Source organism: Giraffa tippelskirchi, chromosome 10 (genome assembly GCF_054371585.1).
Source record: "Giraffa tippelskirchi isolate mGirTip1 chromosome 10, T2T-mGirTip1v1.2.pri, whole genome shotgun sequence".
NCBI lineage: Eukaryota > Metazoa > Chordata > Mammalia > Artiodactyla > Giraffidae > Giraffa > Giraffa tippelskirchi.
Genome location: NC_137284.1, coordinates 34,559,731 through 34,580,870, shown reverse-complemented (window position 1 = coordinate 34,580,870; position 21,140 = coordinate 34,559,731). Strand labels below are relative to the sequence as shown.

The window sequence follows — 21,140 nt, the reverse complement described above, 5'->3', positions numbered from 1 at the left end:
AGTGAAGGGAGAGGGGCGGGGCCGGACGCAGAACTGACGTGACGGCGTCAGGCGCCGCGGGAGCCGCTTCCTGTTGTCAGTGGCGGGGAGGCCGCGGCGTCCCATCCGAGGCTCAGGGGCTGCAGCGGCTGGCAGTGCCCCCGCCCCCTCGCCGCTCCTTTCGAAAGTGAAAGTGGACATACATAGAAGGCCAGGCAGTGTAAGAAAGAAAAGCAACCAGAACAATTCCTTCCTGTGTGTTGGAACATTTAAGAACAGACAACTGTGAAACCTGGGTACCATGGAAAGGACTTGGCCTCAGCTGGTTGGGACTACAGACTTGATGGGTGTCATGTGATTCTCCTGGGGAGCTGCTGCTGGAGTGGAAATGCTCTCAGGGGTGGAGAATGGACTGGACCCCCGGGCTGCCATCCCGTATAGAGGGAGCGTCTTGGAATCGCTGGAAGCCTGCGCTGGGTAAGCACATAGAGCACAGAATATTCATTGGAAGGACTGATGCTGAAGCTGAAGCTGCAATCCTTTGGCCACCTGATGGGAAGAACTGACTCATTGGAAAAGACCGCGATGCTGGGAAAGATTGAGGGCAGGAGGAGAAGGGGTCGACAGAGGATGAGATGGTTGGATGACATCACCGACTCAATGGACATGAGTTTGAGCAAACTCAGGGAGATAATGAAGGACAGGGAAGCCTGGTTTGCTGCAGTCGATGGAGTTGCAAAGAGTTGGACACGACTTAGCAACTGAACAACAATGAAGGATGAGCACTGATGAACAAAAACTGTCCTAGTGTTGGCCTTGCCATCCGTGGGGGAGACAGTCATCCAAGAGATGATCAGATAAGTGTTTGCTTTAAACTGAGATAGGAACTGTGATGGTTCTTTTCATCCCAGGGATCTTGAGGGGAAAGGCTTTTGTGAGGACACGTTAAGGAGACAGGATAGAATAAGCCTGAAATTATTCTTGGAGGTGATGCAGAAATCACTAATCAAATCCTGGTCTGCACTCTCCAGAGTTCTGCCAGGTAATTATGCTCCGCACAAACCAGTGCAGCCAGCAGCAGCCATTGCTGGAAACTCACATGGGCCCAAGCATTGGCTCTGGGTCCAGGGAGCCTAGACACATGGATGTGCGCCCAGTGGGCTAGCAAAGGGGTGAGAGTTGCCTCACTAGGCATCCAGGAGCAGGTGGCTGTGGCTGGCCCAGGTGCAGGCGAGTCCTTGTGCAGACCAGAGGCACCTGTCTGGCTTTGTCCCACATCTGGCACAGCCCATCTCCTCTCCCATTTGCCTTGGCTTCCAGGTGAGGCCTGAATGGGGTTTTGTATGTCTGGCTGGAGAGACCCTCTGTCTGAGTGGTTGTCTTAGAGCCCAAATCTCATGCCAGCACCGCAACCCCGGGGAATCCCAGTGCTGCCTCTCCCTGTGTGATACTGGGCACATTACCTACCCTCTCTGAGCCTGTTTCCTCATCTGCAAAGTGGGTGTAATAACACCTGCTTCAAAAGGCTGTTGCTTGTTCAGTGGAGTGATTTCTACAGTGTCAGAAATGGCGCCTGGGACATGTTAACTGCCCCTTCCATTTATGATAGTGAGCTGATCTGTCTTGATGGCAGAGTCTTCTGTTCAGGTTGTAGTGTAGCTCACACTGATGGTGGCCTCTTTCTTCGCCAGTTTGTTCTGGCTCCCCCATCTGACTCAGAGAAATTCTGATTGGTCTAAGCCAGTCATGGAAACACACTCCCCTTGCTTGGGATTCATTTAAGGGTAGGTATGGGATCCAGTTTAGGCTAATGAGACATGAAGGGAGGTCTACTAGAGGGTACAAAAACTTTTCTGCCAAAAGTTTTTTTGGGGCTCTTAAAATGATACTATCTCCATCACTTCATGGCAAATAGACGGGGAAACAATGGAAACAGTGACAAACTTTATTTTTTTGGACTCCAAAATCACTGCAGGTGATGACTGCAGCCATGAAATTAAAAGACACTTGCTCCTTGAAAGAAAAGCTATGACCAACCTAGACAGCATATTAAAAAGCAGCATTACTTTGCCAACAAAGATCCATCTAGTCAAAGCTATGGTTTTTCCAGTAGTCATGTAAGGATGTGAGAGGTGGACCATAAAGAAAGCTGAGCGCCGAAGAATTGATGCTTTTGAACTGTGGTATTAGAGAAGACTTTTGAGAATCCCTTGGACTGCAAGGGGATCAAACCAGTCAATCCTAAAGAAAATCAGTCCTGAAGATTCATTGGAAGGACTGATACTGAAGCTGAAGCTCCAATACTTTGGCCAACTGATGCGAAGAAACTGGAACCATTGGAAAAGACTCTGATGCTGGGAAAGATTGAAGGCGGGAGAAGGGGATGACCGAGGATGAGATGGTTGGGTGGCATCACTGACTCAATGGACATGAGTTTGAGTAAGCTCAGGGAGTTGGTGATGGACAGGGAAACCTGGCTTGTTGCAGTCCATGAGGTCACAAAGAGTCGGACACGACTGAGTGACTGAACTGAACTGAAAAAATGATATATACACGTTGCTTTTTCCTGCTTTTGGACATTATTATATCTGAATGTGATGCCTGGAGCAGCAGCAGCCACTCTGTGCCAAGACATACAGATGGCTAACAAACACATGAAAAGATGCTCAACATCACTCATTATTAGAGAAATGCAAATCAAAACCACAATGAGGTATCATCTCACACCAGTCAGAATGGCTGCTATCCAAAAGTCTACAAGCAATAAATGCTGGAGAGGGTGTGGAGAAAAGGGAACCCTCTTACACTGTTGGTGGGAATGCAAACTAGTACAGCCACTATGGAGAACAGTGTGGAGATTCCTTAAAAAACTGGGAATAGAACTGCCATATGATCCAGCAATCCCACTGCTGGGCATACACACCAAAGAAACCAGAATTGAAAGAGACGCATGTACCCCAATGTTCATCGCAGCACTGTTTACAATAGCCAGGACATAGAAGCAACCTAGATGTCCATCAGCAGACAAATGGATAAGGAAGCTGTGGTACATATACACAATGGAATATTACTCAGCCATTAAAAAAAATACATTTGAATCGGTTCTACTGAGATGGATGAAACTGGAGCCCATTATACAGAGTGAAGTAAGCCAGAAAGAAAAACAACAATACAGTATACTAATGCATATATATGGAGTTTGAAAGATGGTAACGATAACCCTATATGCGAGACAGAATAAGAGACACAGATGCATAGAACAATTTTATGGACTCTGAGGGAGAAGGTGAGGGTGGGACGTTCTGGGAGAATAGCATTGAATCATGTATATTATCATATGTGAAACAGAACACCATTCCATGTTCGATGCATGAGACAAAGGCTCAGGGCCGGGGCAATGGGATGACCCAGAGGGATGGGATGGGGAGGGAGGTGGGTGGGGGGTCCAGGAAGGGGAACACATGTAAACTCATGGCTGATTCATGTCAATGTATGGCAAAAACTATTACAATATTGTAAAGTAATTAGCCCCCAACTAAAATAAATAAATTTATTTAAAAAAATATATAAAAAAAAAAGTGAAGGGAGATGCATTATTGTTAAGTAAAAAAAAAAGGAAGAGGAAAATGTATAATAAATATATGATTAACTAACAAAGAATAAGCCTGAACTCAAACAAATCAAGACAACAATGGTTATCTATAGGAAGAGGGGAGAGAATAGGGTGGAGGGTCCACAATAGAAGCTAGCTCTCTTTGAACATATCTTATGGTATAGTTTTGACTTTGAAACCATCTAAATTTTTTAAAAAAAAAACTATAAAACAAAAATTTATAAAGGAATTTTATATAAAGCAAAGTGAAACAAATAAACCTATCTGTGTGGTGAATTGATGGCATACCCACACAGAGAGGATTTTAAACAGTGAATTTAAAACATAGTAATTGATGCCCACTTTCACCACTACTATTTAACATAGTTTTGGAAGTTTTGGCCACAGCAATCAGAGCTGAAAAAGAAATAAAAGGAATACAGATAGGAAAAGAAGAAGTAAAACTCTCACTGTTTGCAGATGACATGATCCTCTACATAGAAAACCCTAAAGATTCTACCAGAAAATTACTAGAGCTAATCAATGAATATAGTAAGGTTGCAGGATATAAAATTAACACACAGAAATCCCTTGTATTCCTATACACCAATAATGAGAAAACAGAAAGAGAAATTAAGGAAATAATACCATTCACCATTGCAACAAAAAAAATAAAATACTTGGGAATATATCTACCTAAAGAAACAAAAGACTTATATATAGAAAACTATGAAACACTGATGAAAGAAATCAAAGAGGACACAAACAGATGGAGAAATATACCGTGTTCATGGATTGGAAGAATTAATATAGTGAAAATGAGTATACTATCCAAAGCAATCTATAGATTCAATGCAATCCCTATCAAGCTACCAACGGTATTTTTCACAGAACTAGAACAAACATTTCACAATTTGTATGGAAATGTAAGAAACCTCGAATAGCCAAAGCAATCTTGAGAAAGAAGAATGGAACTGGAGGAATCAATCTGCCTGACTTCAGGCTCTACTACAAAGCCACAGTCATCAAGACAGTATGGTATTGGTACAAAGATAGAAATATAGATCAATGGAACAAAATAGAAAGCCCAGAGATAAATCCACGCACCTACGGACACCTTATCTTCGACAAAGGAGGCAAGAATATACAATGGAGAAAAGACAATCTCTTTAACAAGTGGTGCTAGGAAAACTGGTCAACCACTTGTAAAAGAATGAAATTAGAACACTTTCTAACACCATACACAAAAATAAACTCAAAATGGATTAAAGATCTAAACGTAAGACCAGAAACTATAAAACTCCTAGAGGAAAACATAGGCAAAACACTCTCTGACATAGATCACAGCAGGATCCTCCATGACCCACCTCCCAGAATATTGGAAATAAAAGCAAAAATAAACAAATGGGACCTAATTAAAATTAAAAGCTTTTGCACAACAAAGGAAACTATAAGCAAGGTGAAAAGACAGCCTTTGGAATGGGAGAAAATAATAGCAAATGAAGCAACAGACAAACAATTAATCTCAAAAATATACAAGCAACTCCTGCAGCTCAATTCCAGAAAAATAAACGACCCAATCAAAAAATGGGCCAAAGAACTAAACAGACACTTCTCCAAAGAAGACATACAGATGGCTAACAAACACATGAAAAGATGCTCAACATCACTCATTATTAGAGAAATGCAAATCAAAACCACAATGAGGTACCATTTCACACCAGTCAGAATGGCTGCTATCCAAAAGTCTACAAGCAATAAATGCTGGAGAGGGTGTGGAGAAAAGGGAACCCTCTTACACTGTTGGTGGGAATGCAAACTAGTACAGCCACTATGGAGAACAGTGTGGAGATTCCTTAAAAAACTGGGAATAGAACTGCCATATGATCCAGCAATCCCACTGCTGGGCATACACACCAAAGAAACCAGAATTGAAAGAGACGCATGTACCCCAATGTTCATCGCAGCACTGTTTACAATAGCCAGGACATGGAAGCAACCTAGATGTCCATCAGCAGACGAATGGATAAGGAAGCTGTGGTATATATACACAATGGAAATTACTCAGCCATTAAAAAGAATACATTTGAATCAGTTCTATTGAGATGGATGAAACTGGAGCCCATTATACAGAGTGAAGTAAGCCAGAAAGAAAAACACCAATATAGTATACTAATGCATATATATGGAATTTGAAAGATGGTAACGATAACCCTATATGCGAGACAGAATAAGACACACAGATGCATAGAACAGTCTTATGGACTCTGAGGGAGAAGGTGCGGGTGGGACGTTCTGGGAGAATAGCATTGAAACATGTATATTATCATATGTGAAACAGAACACCATTCCAGGTTCAATGCATGAGACAAATGCTCAGGGCTGGGGCAATGGGATGACCCAGAGGGATGGGATGGGGAGAGATGTGGGAGGGGGGTTCAGGATGGGGAACACATGTAAACCCATGGCTGATTCATGTCAATGTATGGCAAAAACCACTACAATATTGTAAAGTAATTAGTCCCCAACTAAAATAAATAAATTTATTTTAAAAAAAAACATAGTAATTGGACTGTTTATCACTAGTGGGATATGTTTGGAGGACAAAATAATGGAAAAAAGGAAAAAATTGTGGTAATTATTAGTAAGAATATTGACATTGTTATTCCGAAACATTATACACATTGTAGCATATATTTTATAGTATGTATATGTGTGTGTGTGTGAGCACATAGCATAAAAAAGATTATGAATCTGACCAAGCTCCTACATCTACTTTTCATTTTCAGGAAATATAGGGGCCAGAGAAACGTATTAAATGATGCCAAGGAGATGGTTGCAACCAACCAAATCCAGAATGTGGGAGAAGATGACAAGGTAATGACCAACTTCTTCAATAAACCAATTGAAGAGAAAAGAAAAAGGGAGGGTGATATAGATGAGAAGAGATTTAAGACACAAACCAAACAAATTCTTTGACATTTCTTCCATTGAGAGCTAGATTCTAATTTTCCTCCTCGCGAACAACCCTGAATGATTTGTTTAACCAATAGAATGTGGTGAAAATGATGTTCTGGGAATTCTGGATCCAGGTCACAGAACCCCTGACAGACACCTCTTGCAACACTGTCTCTGGGATTCCCAGGCTTCCATGTAAAGAGTCTGAGTACTGTTACACCAACAGACTGCACGTGTAGGCACAGGTTCAGTCATGTCATCCAGTGATGCCATCTTGGATCATCCAGGCCAGCCATTGTCAACGTCAGCTGGACTGGAAGGATGGAGGAAAGGATGAGAAAGAAAACAAGAATATATTTTGGGGAGTGCATAATTTGTAAGGTAACATTATTCCGTGATGAAACTGATCCTTTATAAATTGCATGATGATATTGAGGAATTGATTTGTTTTATCTGAGGTTTCAAAAATAGTGAGTGACAAGCAATTGGCATGGGAAGAGAAAAAGAGAGAGAAAAAGATGCATAGTTATTTCTCCCTTTATGAATGTACATTCCTGACATCTCTGAGCACTAAGATTGTCCTGCAGGGAATATGATTAAAGTTACAAAGAGGAAAACAAAATAAGTAAGTCAGCTTTTGATCCCGCTGCTATATTTACTCACAAGAAAGGAGGCAGCTCTCAGGTGGGCCTTTGTCTCAGTAATGTCCTGAAATCCAAGTGTAAAAGAACAATATGAAATCTCAATTCTCCCAAACGGTTTGGGGCGAGTGCAGCCCTTGAGTCCCTGGGGGGTTTGGTTCCCAAGGAGACTAATCCCACTTGCTCAGCATTAGGTATCAGTGGGGCAAAAGAGCTCAGTTTGGAGCTCTGCAGAGAGGCCCTCGTGCAGGCTGGAGCCAGGTCCCTCCGCCCCAGAGGAAGTGGAATGGATTGATGTCAAACCAGTCAAGTGAGCCTGCTCACTCAGGGTGTGGGAGGAGGGGCTGATGGGCCGGCAGGCGCAGGCCACCGACTTTGCTGAAACTCATTCCATCTGGAATAGAGCTCTTCCACAAAGGAGATGGATAAAACAAGTGAGACCACAAGGCGGGGTCCACATGAGCAATTTAGCTGCACTTTGGAAGCTCTAAGAATGTATTTGGTCTCAGGTAGAGAGTTAATTTCAAGCAGAAGTTGTTCATTGTTGCCTTTTATTTATAGTTTTCTATAAACACCAATGCTTTTGTATGACCATGCCTCTGCCTGGCTGTCCCAGGGATGTCATTTATTTGCTTGGCATACACAAATGTATCATTCAAGTCTTAGCTCAAATTGTACCTGTTTATGCAGGATTCCTCCTCTGGGCAACTTGAAGGTCTTTTATCTCATCAGCTATTGTACCTTTAATTTACTTCTATTGAGAAGTATCACATTATATTACAATGGCTTGTTTGAATGTCTGTCTTTCCACCAGAAAGGGTAGGAATCATGGCTTCTTGTCTCTGTATCCACAGTACTAGCACAGTGCTGAACATATTGTTGGTGTCATTATCTTTTGGTTGAATGAATAACTGAATGGATAAGTGACTGAATGGATATTTTATACGTAAGGATCAATTTTGTGAATTAGGCTATGGAACTTCTAAACTATGAATATCTTATATTTGTATATAGAACTTTATGGTTGACAAAGAACTTCCATTTCCATTATCTCACTGATTTTCACAATAGTCTTATTAATCTTTTTATTTATTTATTGTTTTCTTTGCTATGCAAAAGCTTTTAAGTTTAATTAGGTCCCATTTGCTTATTTTTGTTTTTATTGTCATTAGTCCAAGAGGTGGGTCAAAGAGGATCTTGCTGTGATTTATGTCAAAGAGAGTACTGATTATGTTTTCCTCTAAGATCTTTATAGTTTCTGCCTTACATTTAAGCCTTTAATCCATTTGAGTTTATTTTTGTGTATGGTATTAAGAAGTGTCCTAGTTTCATTCTTTTACATGCAGTTGTCCAGTTTTCCCAGCACCACTTATTGAAAAGGCTGTCTTTTCTCCATTGTATAGTCTTACCGCCTTTGCCCACAATAACCTTATTAAATTTACATAATGATTCCCATTTTATAGATGGGAATATTGAGGTATAGGGTTTTAAGTAAATTTTTATAGCCAGTTGGATAATGAAAAGGTATACTGGGCTCCAGTCTCAATCTCTGGTTCTAATTTCAGCGCTCTCTCTATTACACTGTCTTTTTCTAAGTTTCTACAACCTGAAAGTATAACTGTTTTCTTGCATTGGAAAATAGTCACTAACTTTGTTGGGGGAAAGAACAAGTGATGTTGATTTTATTGGGATATATACTGGTAAGAAGTGAGCGGAGGAATCAAAGTTTTCATATATACCATCTCACTAACTTTGTTGGGGGAAAGAACAAATGATGTTGATTTTATTAGGATATATACTGGTAAGAAGTGAGCGGAGGAATCAAAGTTTTCATATATACCATCTCCCTACAACCCTGAGGAGTTAAGATGATCTCCATTGAACAGATAAAACAAGCAAGATTCAGAGATATTACCTGCCTCTACTTTTACCTAATTCTCACAAAGACTCTGAGGATAGTTAGAACCACTCATATTTTTCAGATGAAGAAACAGCTTTAGAAGGGCAGACTGACTTGCCCAAGGGTGCTCACCTCGCAGGTGGCAGGCCAGAATTTGAACCTATCTTCATCTAATGCCAAATCAATTTTGATGCTCAGAACTCCAATGATCTGGAAACAGACTTTTATATGTGAATATTTTCATATTCCATTTATCTTGAATATGATTATGTGAGGGCTTAGCTAACTCTGGGAATTAAGAGAGATTTTTTTTCAGACTAAAGATGTCAGTTAAATGTATCGTCCTATGCAATCTCTGTCTGGGGATTTGTAAGAGCTGCTCAGTTGAAAGAAGGTTAAAAAAAAGAGTTAGTGCTCTTGGCTGCCAGACCCAGAGGTCGATGGAAGGGTCTTGCTGACAGGGAAAGGGAAGTGCTGACATAAACATCTGAGGGGGGTGAAATGGAGCTCAGTGACAAGTCCACACAATTTTCTGAATGCAAGGTCAACAACAATAAAACTGTCCAATCATGGAGAACAAAATCTTGCATGTAACTCAAAGGAAAGGTAATTATAATTGAGCCAAGTTGAGTTTTTTTAAAAAAAAGTTTGCTTTGGCATGTCAGCTTGGGAAAAATACTTCATCTCCCAAATGAAAAGTGTTTATATGGCCCTTTCTCCTTTGGTAAGGCTGTGCCTTCCGAGTGTTCAAAAATGGTTTTGCTACATCCTGAAAAATGAGGCTTAAAGTAAAGAGTTTTGAAAGAGATGGTCTTCATCTGCCCTGGGTAGACTCTGCACCTAAACTATAATAACTTATTTAGGGACCACTTTATCACACACACAGTGTCTTCATATGTAACCTCACTAAATCCTCAGGAACACCTTGTGATTGAAGTGTTCTATTGCATATTAGATGTCCATGTAAGGAAATATAGTCACCTTTTTGTGTTTTAAAGAAATAAGGGCAAATACTCATCATAGGCTGTATAACAGTTAACAGATAAGGATTTTTCCACAAGATGTTTCCTTTAAAGATCACAAGTGCCCTGTGAGGTGGGCGACCTAACCTGCATTTAACACGTGTGAGCTAAGGCAGAGAAAGGTCAGCTGATTTGCCCAAAGTTATGTACTCATCAGAGATAGGATTGCAACCCAACCCAGAGGGACTGATTGGTGAGGCTAAGATCAGAACCCAAGTCTTTCTGAATCATCTGTCATGCTCTGCCATATTACTCATTTTTTCACTTCTAAGAAGCTTGCCCTGGTGAAAGTGGGTCTAAATGAACTTCAAGGTGATTCTTGAAATGCAACAGAAGTTCCAAAAGGGCAACCTAAATGGTTTGACAGGTAGGGGAGAGGTTCTGGTTCATATTTTGTCTTAAGATACTGAGAGTTTCATACACACACAGGGCTCTTTCTTTAAACCACCAGCTGGCTTAGTGGGAGTGACTTTCTCCTTTGCCTCCTCTATTTACTATCTACTACTAATAAAAGATGAGTCAAGTGCTGGCCTCAATTTGCTGTAAACTGTTGCCGGTAACAATTAAGGGGTAGAAGAATGAGCATCAGAGTTGAGAATGAAAATCTGAAAATCGAGTTAGAATCTTAGGACCAGGGCTAAAGTTTGAAGAGACACTAGCTTCCTTCTCCCATCTGATAGGGGAGGAAGCCGAGGCCAAGAAAGAACCTAGGTTTTGTCAAGGATTTAGGAATGGCTTTGGAGTCAGCCTGGACTGGATATAGCCCTGAAACTCTCTGAGGCGCAGTCTCCTCATTTGTTAGATCGTGATAATAGGTACTTCAAAGGATTATTGTTCAAAGATTAAATGAGGTAATGCAGTGACAGTGCCTGGCATAAGCAAGTTCCTGGTGCGTGTTAAGTTGCCTCAGTCGTGTCCAACTCTTTGCTACCCTATGGACCCCGCCAGGCTCCTCTGTCCATGGGATTCTCCAGGCAAGAATACTGGAGTGGGTTGCCGTGCTCTCCTCCGTTGAATCGTCCCAACCCAGGGGATTGCACCTGCATCTCTTACATCTCCTGCATTTCTAGGCGGGTTCTTTACCATTAGCACCATCTGCGAAGCCCCCAAGCTCCGTAGCCGACAGCTACTATTACTAGAGCTGGGGTTGAAACCCTAGTGTCTTCTTGCCTTCTCGGCCTCAGGGAGAGTGCCCCGCGCCCGGGTGTGGTTGTATAGGAGCTGGAGTTTGAGAACGCGCCACCCCATCTTCACATCTTGCGGCTGGAGCTGGCCAAGAGAAACGCGCGGGGCGAAGGGAAACTAAGGGGTTAAGGAGATGAGCTTGAGAAAGCCTAGAAAACTAGAAAAGCGACCCCTTCGCCCCGACTCCTCAGCTAAGCCCCGCTAAGTAAGCCCCTCCCCTTCGCCACCGGGGCGGTCGCCGCGCGCTCCCTCCCTCCGCCCCTTGCTTACAAGACCTAATGAGCTCCCCCGGGAGGCCGAGCAGCGAGCCGGCCCCGAACGAGGAAGCTACCCCGCGCGCACCGCGCCAGGGCGGCAGCCGGGCCTGGGCGGCGGGCGGGAAGCGGCCGGGGGCGCACGGGCCGCCCCGGAGCGGAGGCGATGGCAGTCCAGGCGGCGCTCCTCAGCACGCACCCCTTCGTCCCCTTCGGCTTCGGGGGCTCCCCGGACGGGCTAGGAGGCGCCTTCGGAGCCCTGGACAAGGGCTGCTGTTTCGAGGATGAGGAGACCGGGACGCCGGCGGGCGCGCTGCTGGCGGGCGCCGAGAGCGGGGACGCGCGCGAGGCCACCCGCGACCTGCTCAGCTTCATCGACTCCGCGTCTAGCAACATCAAGCTGGCCCTGGACAAGCCCGGCAAGTCGAAGCGGAAGGTGAACCACCGCAAGTACCTGCAGAAGCAGATCAAGCGCTGCAGCGGCCTCATGGGCGCCGCGCCCCCGGGCCCGCCCTCCCCGGGCGCCGCCGACACGCCCGCCAAACGGCCGCTCGCCGCCGCCGCGGGCGCCCAGACGGTCCCGGTCCCGGCCCACGGCAAGGCGGCTCCCCGGCGGGAGGCGTCGCAGGCCGCGGCGGCCGCCAGCCTGCAGAGCCGGAGCCTGGCCGCGCTCTTCGACTCGCTGCACCACGTCCCCGGAGGCGCCGATCCGGCCGGGGCTGCGGAGGCGGCGCCCGCGGCCGGGCTCGTGGGTGGGGACGCGGCCGCCTCCACGGGTGGCCCAGCGGTCCCCGGCGCCAGGAAGGTCCCGCTGCGGGCCCGCAACCTGCCGCCGTCCTTCTTCACCGAACCGTCCCGGGCGGGCGGCGGCGGCAGCGGCGGGTGCGGCCCGTCGGGGCCCGGCGTGAGCCTGGGCGACTTGGAGAAGGGCTCAGAGGCCGCCGAGTTCTTCGAGCTTCTGGGGCCCGACTACGGCGCGGGCACCGAGGCGGGTGCCTTACTTGCCGCGGAGCCTCTCGATGTGTTCCCCGCCGGGGCCGCCATCCTGAGGGGACCCCCGGAGCTGGAGCCCGGCCTCTTTGAGCCCCAGCCCGCGATGGTGGGGAGCCTACTGTACCCCGAGCCCTGGAGCGCCCCGGGCGGCCCCGCGACCAAGAAGCCGCCCCTGCCCGCGCCCCGCGGTGGCTTGACCTTGAACGAGCCCTTGCGCTCCGTGTACCCCGCCGCCGCGGACTCTCCGGGCGGGGACGACGGGCCTGGCCTCTTGGCCTCGTTCGCCCCCTTCTTCTCAGACTGTGCTCTGCCCCCGGCGCCGCCGCCGCCGCCCCAACAGGTGTCCTACGACTACAGCGCGGGCTACAGCCGCACGGCGTTCGCCGGCCTTTGGAGACCCGACGGGGCTTGGGAAGGGGCGCCCGGGGAGGAGGGGGCTCCCCGGGACTGACTGCGCGGCACCTTTCTCCCCCAGCAGACACTGCGCTTGGGGCTCCCCGCTCTGGGTCTTTCCCGAGCCTAAAGAACGACCGTCAAATGCACGTGGAGTTGAAACGGGATTTTAAAAAATTCGATTAATAAAAGAAACTTCAGAAAAAGAGATGAAAAGGAGTTGGGGGTTGTTTTAACCACAGCCTAGTGTTGAAAAAAAAAAAAAAGCCGTTGATAGGTTCTTACCGGATCAATCCAGCCAAGAAACCAAGACGGAATTGGGGAATGGGGTGGGGATGGCGGAAGGGGCAGGAGGTGGCTTCTGCAGCCCCTTGTCCCTTTGTCACCTTTTCATCAAAAGGTTAGTGTGTTTACTGTAATAGCCCCTTCCCGACAGTGCTCTGGGCTCTCCCCTTCCCTCCCCTTTGAGCGCGTTGTGAATTAAAGTCTGTATTGAAAAGAATGGAGCAGAGGTATGTTGTTATTGATTTGGGTGTCTTCTTAGAGGATGGTTTCCTGGGTGGTCTCTTTGCCTTGTTAGTGACAGTGTTATTGAGGACGTGAGGCCAGTGCGCCACTGCGACGCTCCCTTACTGGTCCCCGGTTGGGGGCCGGGGGTCTGTCTCTGTCATTTTTCCCCCTGTTTTTCTTCCGCCCCCCTTGTTTTTTCCGTCTCTTTATCTCTCCCACTCTTATCAGTGCTGTTGTTCCTTTTTCATTTTCTGGACTCTCATTGCTCTCTCTGATATATTTTTTTTTTCCTGTGGGCTTTTCTTGCAAATTTCTGGTATGGGAGAAATTTAGCTAACCTGGAGTCTATTTCTCTCCTTTTCCCATGCTTCAGCCACTTTGGGAGGTGGAGACTAGGCCAGTTATAACATCTTTGCATCCAAGTTTCCTTATCTGAGAGGGTGGGGATGACAATATTCCTCCACTTTTCACTCCTTTACAGCTTGTTGGGTAGCTCAGAGGGAAAATACATAACATGCCTTGAGCCTCCCCCTCCCCCATTGTTGGATTGGTTCTGCAGGTATATGGATTTTATACACATGTATAAGTGTTCTCTACACATGGAAGGCATTAGGATTGTGAGTCCCCTGCTCTTTGCTGGCTGATCTGTTTGCCTTTTCCCTTATAAGTTGTACTCTCTCTACCCTCTTTCCTCCTGTTCCGCTCCTCCATCTGTAGGTTTCTGCCTGTCTGTGCCTCCTCACTCCCTAGACCCACATTCCCTCCAAGAAAGGGAGTAGAGAAGGTGTGAAGTTTCCGAAGGAGTCTTCCCTGATAGCAGGTTTGATGAATGGAATCTGAAGGAGCCCTGGAGAGGAGTCTGATCTGATCATCAGAGGGAGATTGTGGAAAAGAGACGTGTTTTAACCAGCTGTGAAGTGGCAGCCTAGCAGGATGGTTGAGGGGCAGAGGAGGAAAGACTGGGTGGGAAGTGAGCCGCTGGAAAGAAAAAAGGGAGCCCTTCAGTTCTGTAGACTTTTCCGGTGAAAATATCGAGAGACCAACACCCCTTCAATACAAGATATTGCCTACTGGTTATATTGTAGAGCAGAGAGCTGCTTCTGTTCAGGTAGCCAAGATAGAGGGTAAGAGCATCTACTTGTGAGAAAGTTGAAACCCAGTGTTAGGCAAAAGATTTTAGAATCTAGGTCAGTGTTTGTGTAAATCAAAAGTACTGCCATCTTTTCAGAAAAGAATTTGGGGAAAGAACAAATGGTACTGAGCCATGGCAGACAAATTTCAATGCTATCCTTAAGTCACACTCTTCTGAAGAAAAGCTGTCTTAAGAAGGCACCACAGGAAATACAGCAGTGAGCCTTGTTAACTGTGAAAAGAACTCTTGGCATCTTCAGACACTTGGGGTCTATTGAATTTCAAGGTGGTGATGAGTGAGTAATTTCATTGTGCTAGCAGAAAATTATTTAGCAATAATTTAATTTATTGAGATGACTTTATGCTATTATGATCCCCATTTGAAAGGTAAGGTGCAGACAGGTTAAATAACTTGCCAAAAGCAAGTAGTGGGTCCAAGATCCACAAGATCTACAAGCATCCTATCACTGCGACCTGTTGCTTGTGAGGCCCTGTTGTGTTTTGTTAGCGTGTGTGATTTCCAGTCCCCTGCATTATGGTGCTAGCAGGGGTCTACCTCACCACCACTGACATTTTGGGCAGGTGAATTCTTTGTTGTGGGGGTTGTGCACAGTAGAATTTTTAGCAGCATCCCTGGCCTGTACCCACTAGAGACCAATAGGACTCCCCGACACTTGTGACAATCAAAAATATCCCTGTTGCCACAGAACCCCTGGGTGCAAAATTGCTACCAGGTGAAAATCACTGTGCTGGACAAATAAATGAGCAGCGTCTGTGGGGGTGCCTGGCACTTTCACATCCATGATCTCATTTAATCCTTACAAAGGCCTCTGCTTAGATATTGTTATTATCCTCATTGTTACAGGTGAAAAGAAAGAAAGGCAAAGGGAGGGGCTAAAACAGTCAGCTTAGCTACACCTCATCCCTGCTAATTTACCAGTCGTGGAGTAGTTAACCATACTGCAACACAGTCTTCTCTGTTGGCAAAGCTGGAGAACTATCTCAAAGGATTATCATGGGGATTTGGCATAGGGTATGTATAAATGCCCACCAAGAAGGAGAGAGAGTTCTTAGTATCAGCCAAGACTTGGCATTAGGTCCAGGTGCCAAGCCATCCAGGGTGCCAAGAATGTGTGCTTGGCCCCTCTGTAGGCTCCAAATTGCCCCATCTCTGATTCTTATCCCTGCATTACTTTCCAGCCTGAGCTACCCTACCACAGTACTGTGAGGAGTGCCCATTTAGTAACAGTCCTGCCAAAGGCTGGACACATTGTTGCTTTCTCTCATGTGTCATTTTTTCCTGAAGCCTGTTTAGAAAGTAGTTTTGTCTCCTGTTTAACCACGTACTTGCCCATAGACAATTCTTCTTAAGTGCGATTGTAGATATTTTTCAAGGGGCTTCCCTCGTGGCTCAATGGTAAAGAATCTACCTGTAATGCAGGAGATGTGGGTTTGATCCCTGGGTCGAGAAGATCCCCTGAAGAAGGAAATGGCAACCCACTCCAGTATTCTTGCCTGGGAAATCCTGTGGACAGAGGAGCTTGGTGGGCTATAGTCCATGGGGCCACAAAGCGTTGGACATGACTCAGCGACTAAACAACAGCAACAGATATTTTTCAAGACTGGAATTACGTTATAATATGCTTGCAGTTGTATGACTTTGGACAGGCTGGGGACCTTAGCCTAGTTGGTCAGAATAATTACATTGTACTCTGCATATTCATGACTCCCCATCTCAGCTGGGCATTCCTTGTTTCCTGGAATGTGTGTTTTTTTTTAAATAAATTTATTTATCTATTTTTTTACTTTACAATATTGTATTGGTTTTGCCATACATTGACATGAATCTGCCATGGGTGTACATGTGTTCCCCTTCCAGAACCCCCTCCCACATCCCTCCCCATCCCATCCCTCTGGGTCATCCCAGTGCACCAGCCCCGAGCACCCTGTATCATGCATCGAACCTGGACTGGTGATTCATTTCACATATGATAATTTACATGCGTCAATGCCATTCTCCCATATCATCCCACCCTCACCCTCTCCCATAGAGTCCAAAATATTGTTCTATACATCTGTGTCTCTTTTGCTGTCTTACATACAGGGTTATCTTTACCAATTTACTAAATTCCATATATATGCGTTAGTATACTGTGTTGGTGTTTTTCTTTCTGGCTTACTTCACTCTGTATAATAGGCTCCAGTTTCATCCACCTCATTAGAACTGATTCAAATGTATTCTTTTTAATGGCTGAGTAATATTCCATTGTGTATATGTACCACAGCTTCCTTATCCATTCGTCTGCTGATAGACATCTAGGTTGCTTCCATGCCCTGGCTGTTATAAACAGTGCTGCGATGAACATTGGGGTACACGTGTCTCTTTCAATTCTGGTTTCCTCAGTGTGTATGCCCAGCAGTGGGATTGCTGGGTCATATGGCAGTTCTATTTCCTGGAATGTGTTTTAGTCTTCTTACATCTGAACAGCTGTTCCATGACTTTCTCATCTCCCTTCAAGCCGCAGTCTCACCCGTCTCCTTACTCCCTGTCCTGACAAGATGGAAAGCATCTGCTGTAATCCCCTTTGATTTCCCGTCCCCACCTTCACACACGGAATTTTCTCTCAGGCAGGTGGCACCTTCTCCTTCCTTTAGGACTCAGCATCTGCCTCTTCTGCTTCTTGAGGACAAGATGCTGCTCCATCAATTATCCCTAGTCTCTTACAGCTCCAACCTCATCCTCACTTGTTCCTTTCATTGTAGAACTAAGCCTTTAGCATGGCTTTAAAAATAAGAAAGAGGAAGAATAAAGAAGTGAAAAATTCTGTTGATACTGTTTCCTTCTCTAGAGGGAATATTACTCTACATTATTCTTTTTAGAGTTGGAGTCTCTCAGAAAAAGAATCCACACTTTTTGCCTCCATCTCACCTGTAACTTAAACCTTAACTATTTTGAGTCCTAAGGTGACCAAACATCCCAGTTTGCATAGGACTGTCCAGTTTTAGCATTGAAAGTGCCATGGAGCAAAACACCCCCCAATCCTGGGCAAACTAGTATAGTTAGTTACTCTACTTCTGCCCATTGAAGTGAAGTGAAATGAAGTGAAGTCGCTCAGTCGGGTCTGATTCTTTGCAACCCCCTGGACTGTAGCCTGCAAGGCTCTTTCGTCCATGGGGTTTTCCAGACAAGAATACTGGAGTGGGTTGCCATTTCCTTCTTCAGAGGATCTTCCTGACCCAGGGATCGAACCCGGGTCTCCTGCACTGCAGGCAGACTCTTTACCGTCTGAGCCACCAGGGAAACCTACTTCTGTCCATTATTTCCCCCAGATTGTTCTCATGAAGCCCCAGTTACCAACTGTAGGGTCTTTGGCCTCAAGCTTTCAAGGTCTTTGCGCTTCATCTGAACAACTGGGCTCCATCTTCCTAAAACTCTTCTTGGGTTTTTGGAAACCTGGTTTCCCTCCTAACTTTCTGGCCAGGACTTCTTCCTCTCCTTGCTGGTGCTCTCATACTCTGGTGTGCCCCAGGATGCCCTTACTTCTGACCTTTGCTGTTCACACTCCACATATTCTTTCCATGTGAGGGTGGCACTTCCCAAGGCTTCCTTAATCACTAATGCCCTGACAATCCCCAGATCTATGGTTGCAGCCTCAGCTTCTTTCCTCCATCCTAGAGCCAGATTCCCATTTATTTCCTGTATAGCTTCTCAGAGGGTGGGGTGGGGCATAAACTCCTTCAAGTTTATGGCCCAAAGTTAAACATACCTGAGTAGCCACTGTCACCCTAGCCACATTTTTTCTTGTAGCCTCTCATCCTGTCCAAATGGTTACCAAGGCCTATTCTGAACTAGTCTCTAAGTCAGTCTGTTTCAAATATTTTTATTCATGATCTTCAGAAAAACTTAATTTTATATCCTGTCTCAATATAACTATATTAATACAAACACACCCATATTTAATCATTTAAATCATAGTAGATTGTTATCTGTATTAATATTCAATGATCTGTTTTGGTAGATAATTGAAGTTGTGTGTGTGTGTGTGTGTCTGTGTGTTTTTCTTTACAAAGCCCTGATTCATGTAGGAGCTGTGTGGCACATTAATATATTTTTTTCTATTTGTTAATAAAGCCTGGCTATTATCCATTGGTTGCTATTATGACTCACTAGTAGGTTGGGTCTGCAGTTGGAAAGGCCCTGTTTATGTGTCTCCTCTCCTCTTCTGTCACAGCCCCTTCCTTAGTTGGGGTCCTCACCACCCCTCACCTCACCTCCTGCAATGATCTAAAGACCTCATTGTCTCTGAACTCGCCATCCTTTATTCATCCTCCTCATTGTTGGATGATGTGTTAGTGATAAAAAAGCAACTCTGTGTCATCACTGCTTTGCTTATAACCCTTCAGTGTTTTTTTGTCACTTCCAAGGTAAAGTTCAGAATTGGTAGCTCAAACACACGAGTCCTGTCAGCCTCTCCAGTGTCACTCCCACTCCCCTCTAGTCTCCATGTTATAGGAATCTAGTACCAACTGTAGATAGGCGCTTGAATGCTCTATATTCATGACACTTTCATGAATTTACCCCTCTTCTGCTTATACCTGGAATGCACTCCACATTTTCTCTGCTTGTTAGTTTCCACTAAACCTGTCATTCTCAGCTTAAGTGTCACCTTTTAAAACCTCTCTGAATCAGTTAAGTGCCTCTACTCTGGAATCAGCTATGCTACTCCAAGACCCCAGGCTTATCTTCTTGCAGTTAATCATACTATTGTAATAGCAGTTATTTATTCCTCTGACTTGTCTATAGAGGACGGTACTCACCTCTGCATTCCTATCATTTTCTGGAATTTGGCAATACTTACATCTAATAAATGATTATTGGGTGAATTGTATGAGGATTTAAAGTTGAAAAAGAAACGTCACATTTGAGCTTCTCCCCAGACTTATGGCAGGCATATGGTCAAATTGCCATATGCCACAATTTGCTAAAGAGCTAATGTTCAAAGAGAGCCTATTTTCTGTGGAAATCCTAATTGTGGCAGGCTTTATGTATGTGGCAAGAACAACTATACTAGTAATTTTGTTGAACCAAAGGGCAAAGTTATTTTGCCTGGAGCAGTACACTTGTTAGCAGGGCTTCCCTGATAGCTCAGGTGGTAAAGAATCCGCCTGCAATGCAGGAGACCCCGATTTGATTCCTGGGTTGGAAAGATCTGCCGGAGAAGGGATAAGCTACCCACTCCAGTATTCTTGGGCTTCCCTTGTGGCTCAGCTGGTAAAGAATCCGCCTGCAGTGCAAGAGACCTGGGTTTGATCCCTGGGTTGGGAAGATCCCCTGGAGAAGGGAAAGGCTACCCACTCCAGTATTCTGGCCTGGAGAATTCCGTGGACTGTACAGTCCATGGGGTTGCAAAGAGTCAGACACGACTGAGTGACTTTAAAAAAAAAAAAGGTCACTTGGTGGCAGGCATAGAGGATGTTATGACATGCTTCCAGTCATTTGTTTCATCTATAGAGTGTGACCAGAATTTTCTTCTGTGAGATTAACCATAACTAGAAGCCCTGTTCTCAATGAGTCTAAAATTGGGTTGGACAGTTAGTTCAAATTATAGATACAGGAGATGTTTAGTGCCAATATGAGGGTGAAGAAGCAATACAGGAAAATACTCTGAGAGATGTCACAAAGTACTAGCTAGTTTAATTCCTAAATGAATAGTATAGGCAGGCTATTTTTTTTCCACTTTCAAAATGTGACGTTCTTAGAAACATATTCCAAGTTGAGAAAAATCATATTTATTTTTTCATAGAATGTGATGGTGGGGAAGGAGAGGGAGTGGGGAGAGGGAGAGACAGAGAATGAAGAAGTAGGAGGAGGAGGAAGGGGAGGGGAGGAGGAAGGAGAACACCTGGCTAGATTTTTGACAGCAGTCTCAAGATCCACTTATTACCTAGAATAAATGTTATGGATTGGATTGCGTTCCCCCAAAAAGGCATCCTAACTCCCAGACCGTCAGAATGTGACCTCATTTGGAGATAGGGTCTTAACTCATCAGAAGTTATCAAATTAAAATGAAGTCACTAGGGTGGGAGCTATTCCAGTATGACTGGTGTCCTTATAAAAAGGAGAAATTTGGACCCAGAGATAGATGCAGAGGGATTATAGTGTGAAGATATGCAGGGAGAAGATAGCCATGTGATTGGAACAGTGTGTCTGTAAGCTAAGGAATGCCAGAGATTGCCCGCAAATAGCAGAAGCTAGAAGAGGCCAGGAAGCATGTTTCTCCAGCACCTTCACAGAGACCCTGCTGACACCTTGATTTCAGACTGCTATCCTCTAGGACTGTGAGACGGTACGTTGCTATTGTTCGAAGCCACCAATTAGTTTGTGGCACTTTGTTATAGCAGTCCTAGGAAACTCATAAAGGAATGAACGCCATGACAAACAAAGTTAAATCCTATTTATTGTGCCACACAAAGTTCGAGTGTGTGTGTGTGTGTGTGTGTGTGTGTGCTTAAACAAGACTTATGTAACCATGCCTTATTTGTTTTGTTTTATTTTATCTCATTTGATTTGATTTGATTTGA

General features: G+C 44.9%; 1 protein-coding gene across 1 annotated transcript; it reads left to right on the top strand.

Annotated features, from left to right (window-relative positions):
* Positions 1-11,581: 11,581 nt before the first annotated feature.
* Positions 11,582-13,417, top strand: FAM181B (family with sequence similarity 181 member B). The gene has a single exon (XM_081531096.1). The coding sequence runs from the start codon at positions 11,698-11,700 to the stop codon at positions 12,973-12,975; it is 1,278 nt and encodes a 425-aa protein (XP_081387222.1). The 5' UTR covers positions 11,582-11,697; the 3' UTR covers positions 12,976-13,417.
* The last annotated feature ends 7,723 nt before the right edge of the window (positions 13,418-21,140 follow it).